At 37.2% G+C, this 3670-nt stretch overlaps 1 protein-coding gene across 1 annotated transcript in view; it reads right to left on the bottom strand.

The window, feature by feature from the left end:
- Positions 1 to 3670, bottom strand: part of LOC110456901 (zinc finger protein 665-like) — a 25122-nt gene that overhangs the window by 15857 nt on the left and 5595 nt on the right. The window contains exon 2 of the mRNA XM_021507942.1: positions 7 to 2323. Within this exon, the coding sequence (XP_021363617.1) occupies positions 7 to 2152 (2146 nt within the window). The 5' untranslated portion in view covers positions 2153 to 2323. The remainder of the gene's footprint in view (positions 1 to 6; positions 2324 to 3670) is intronic.

Here is a 3670-nt window from a genome sequence, read left to right on the forward strand (position 1 = left end):
TTTTACACTGATGAGGTTTCACATGTACACCTGTATGTATTCTGACATGTACAACAAGTTTGCTTTTCCGAGAAAACTCCTTACCACAGTTATCACATTTGTATGGTTTTACTTCGGTATGTGTTCGGCTGTGTGTATGGAAATCATCTCTCTGTGAAAATTCCATTCCACAGATATCACATGTGTATGGTTTCACTTCTGTATGTGTTTTGCTGTGGTTAAGAAGATCACTTTTCTGCGAAAACGTCTTATCATAGATATCACACTGATATGGTTTCACACTTACATCACTGAAGTCTTGATCAGAAACATCACACTTTCTTGAGTTCGGTTTCCTACTTGAATATAGTCCGATATGTACCTTAAGGTGATCAGAGTCGAAGAACTTTTCATCACGAGTTTCCAGGTTTTGTTTCCTTCTTGAATTTTTCACTTTGTTGGATATCTCTCCGAGTTTTGTGTTTGGTTTTTCATCTTTATGTTTTTTGACATGTTTTAGAAGATAATATTTCCCCGAATATTCTTTACTACAGATACCACATTTAAATAGTTTCACTCTTGTATGTGTTTTGCTGTGTGTAATTAGATTACATTTCAGCGAAAACAACTTACCACAGATTTTACACTGATGTGGTTTCACATGTACACCTGTATGTATTCTGACATGTACAACAAGTTTGCTTTTCCGAGAAAACTCCTTACCACAGATATCACATTTGTAAGGTTTTACTTCTGTATGTGTTTGGCTGTGTGTATGGAAATCATCTCTCTGGGAAAACTCCTTACCACAGATATCACATGTGTATGGTTTCACTTCTGTATGTTTTTTGCTGTGTTTAAGAAGATTAACTTTCTGCGAAAACTCTTTTCCACAGATATCACAATCATATTTTTTCACTCCTGTATGTAATTTTTTATGCGTAAGCAGATTACTGTTCTGCGAAAATTCCTTGCCACAGATATCACAATGATACGGTTTCACGCCTGTATGTGTTCTGACATGTGTTGACAAGTGACAGCTCTGTGCACACTCCATACCGCAGATACCACACTGATATGACTTTTTCCTCCTGTGTGTCCGTAAATGTGCAGATAGTTCTAACATCTTTGAAAAGTGTTCACCACAAATATCGCACACATAACTCGCATGTTTTTGATGAAAAGTAGCCTGAACAAAATCCCTGCCACAACCTTCATGCGTCAAGATGTGCTTTTGAAAATCGGTTAAGAGTGGAAACTCTTGGTCACAGACAACACATTTGTATGACATGATTTCTTGTCGTTTCAAATTATTTTGTGGCCCAGATGTTGAATCCCAACCCTGACTAGACACATCATATGTTGGTGAAAGCCCAGCTTTATGTGTCTGAAGATGTCTTTGTAGGCTTAGTCCAAGCTTAAATTCCTTACCACAGTACTTACACACGTTCTGCTTCTTCGGTGAACTAATTAACTTATGCTTTTTGAGGTGTTTCGTTAGGCTTTGAACGGAACTACATTTTATACCACAGACATCGCATGTGACTGTTATCTCTCCTGTATGCATCGCAATGTGTGTTTGCATATCACTTATTCTTCTAAACCCTTGGTCACAGATTTGGCACCTGAAATTGTCTATATTTTTCGTTGTATCTGTTTCATTCTGTTCCTTTAGCAGAAAGAAGATAATTGGCTCTACATCACTTGCATTACCTGAATCCATCATTATTTCCTCACCTCCATTTTTCTCGCTATGTTCCTCTTGCTGAGACGAGTAGCTGAATTCCTTATGATTTTCATCACTTTTTTGCGTGTTTAGTTCCTTGTCTATGTGTGTCTTAATGTGTACCTTTAGCTGAGAGAAGTCGGTGAACGTTCTATAGCAGACATCACACGATTCTATGTCTGGTTCATCCTCTCTATGTGTCTTGATGTGTTCCTTTAGCTGAGAGAAGTCACTAAAATCATTACCACATAAATCACAGGTTTCAATGTTTTGTTTCTCCCCTGTGTGTGTCTGCATATGTTCCCTGAGCTGAGAGGAATCACTTAAATTCATACCACATATATCACATGCTTCCATGCTTTGTACAATGCTTATATGTGTCTTAAAATGTTCCTTTAGCAGGGCAGTGTTACAAAACTCTTTATCGCAGAAATCACACGCTTCCATATTGTCTTGAAAATTATTTGTCTGAGTTTTCCTTTATTTAAGAAGTGCTACATAGCAATTTCCATCCGTGTAGTTTTCTCCTCACAAAATTTAATTGCAAATAAACCAATATCGCATCTTGATCTAATGAAGTGGAGCAAACAATTCTTTCTTCTCATCTCATGGAAAGAACTGAAACACACACAAGAGAAGAAGAAAAACGTTAGGGTCAATATTTAGTTATCTCCATCGTTTAAAAGTTATGGCCCAAAAATTAAGTTCCTGGGATTTGGGCCAGACCTAAGGATAAATATCAATATCATTACTGTGTTTGTCTCTTGATACCCAACAATGAAATGTATGGTTATGGGATCTCAACTGGTTAAAAAAGTTAGAGCTGAGGAATTAATTTATTAGGGGCGGGGCTAGACTCATCAGTCAATTATCAATATCATAACAGTGTTTATATCTGTATGCCTTTTATTTAGGGATATAAACCGATTCAAAGTTATGGCCTAGAACTAAGTTCCAATAGCTAGGGATGGAGCCAAACCACAGAGACAATTCTTTTATCATGATTATGTTCGTTGCAATAATATATATGGTTATGAGGTGGAGATCCCAACTGTTTGAAAGTTATGGCTCAGAAACCAAGTCCCTAGGGGTGGGGCCAGACCCTATAGTCAATTATTTTGTTATGATTGTGTTTGTCACTTGATGCTGAGCAATTGTTTACATGGTTATAGGGTGTGGATCTCAATAATGTAGAAGTTAAAATTTTATTTGGCCCCACTCCTCAGATCAGGGGTCAGCTCTTCAAATGATAAAATTTTGAATCCTCAACCACCGAAGAATTCTCAAAACTAAATATGGTTGATACCCATCACTTTGTTCGAGAAAAGAAGTCACTTTAAGCATATTGGCCCTATCTCTCAGCCCCCAGGGTTCAATGCCTTCCATTTATACAAAATTGAGCCACTTTTGTCGAATTAAGATAGCTATACACAAAATTTGGTTCAAATCCATTCGTTCATACATAAGAAGAAGGATTTTAAATATGTATCCATATGTTACCCTAAAGGACCCCAACCCTCTGCCCTCCAGAAGAACCACACCCTCCATTTATTAAAACAAGAGATCCCAGAGGGATCTTGGCGCCCACCTTTGTACCATCTTCATTAGTTCTTTGTCAGTTCGATCTTTTCTCTTCTTTCCTCTAATCTGTTTGATCGAGTCATGTTAACAGTAAATGCACCTTGAGGTCACTTTTGATCTAACCTTCAAAGTGAGTTTGACATTTCACATATTTACTAGCACAGTACTTAATGTGAAAGAAATAGAATCGATCATTGCAATATGAGAAAGAACTGTTTAGTTCTTCTTTTAATCCATTTTGTTTTTATGATAGGATCAGTCTCAACATACACAACGAGGGATCAAGGGGAACCTACATTTAAAATTTGAGAAAGATCCCTCCCGTACTTCCCGAGAAATAGCGATAACAAACTTTCAATATCAAAATCAAAGATGGCTGCCTGT

The sequence above is a fragment of the Mizuhopecten yessoensis genome, unplaced genomic scaffold (assembly GCF_002113885.1).
Source record: "Mizuhopecten yessoensis strain PY_sf001 unplaced genomic scaffold, ASM211388v2 scaffold8937, whole genome shotgun sequence".
NCBI classification, from domain to species: Eukaryota; Metazoa; Mollusca; class Bivalvia; order Pectinida; family Pectinidae; genus Mizuhopecten; species Mizuhopecten yessoensis.